This window comes from Galeopterus variegatus, unplaced genomic scaffold, assembly GCF_000696425.1.
Source record: "Galeopterus variegatus unplaced genomic scaffold, G_variegatus-3.0.2 Scaffold3303, whole genome shotgun sequence".
NCBI lineage: Eukaryota > Metazoa > Chordata > Mammalia > Dermoptera > Cynocephalidae > Galeopterus > Galeopterus variegatus.
In genome coordinates, this window is record NW_007729414.1 from 237,515 (window position 1) to 237,852 (window position 338).

A 338-nucleotide genomic window follows, 5' to 3' on the forward strand; every position below is an offset into this window, starting at 1 on the left:
GTGGGTATCCCATGGTAACTCACATGATCCAGTGCTCCCGCAAACATCCGCTGAAGCATGGTGAGAACAGATTGTGCTTCTTATGACTCTCAGTACGTGCTCTGAGGCTGCGTTAGTGCCTCAGGCTTCTCTGGAAAAGTACCTCCCAGGCTGGACATTCTGCCTGGCTTCTTGTTTCAAGTGGAGATTCACTCCCTGACTACAGGTCCTTGGGAGGCCCTTTGTTCTATTTATTCCTGCTCCTCCCATGGGAACTTCTCAGTCCACCAAAATACCTCTACTTGACTCCTGCTGACCCTGCTCTGCCACTCCTAATCAATATATGAAAATAAAACTAC

The 338-nt window shown here is 48.8% G+C and overlaps 1 protein-coding gene across 2 annotated transcripts in view; it reads right to left on the reverse strand.

Annotated features, from left to right (window-relative positions):
- The window catches only part of COMT (catechol-O-methyltransferase), a 26,080-nt gene that overhangs the window by 24,268 nt on the left and 1,474 nt on the right, over positions 1 to 338 (reverse strand). Inside the window, exon 1 of one of the 2 annotated variants that reach the window (XM_008584548.1) lies at positions 24 to 294. The exons of the other annotated variant lie outside the window; for it this stretch is intronic. Coding sequence (XP_008582770.1) covers positions 24 to 59 — 36 coding nt within the window. The 5' untranslated portion in view covers positions 60 to 294. Of the gene's footprint in view, positions 1 to 23; positions 295 to 338 lie in introns of those variants that run through there. 2 annotated transcript variants of the gene reach the window in all.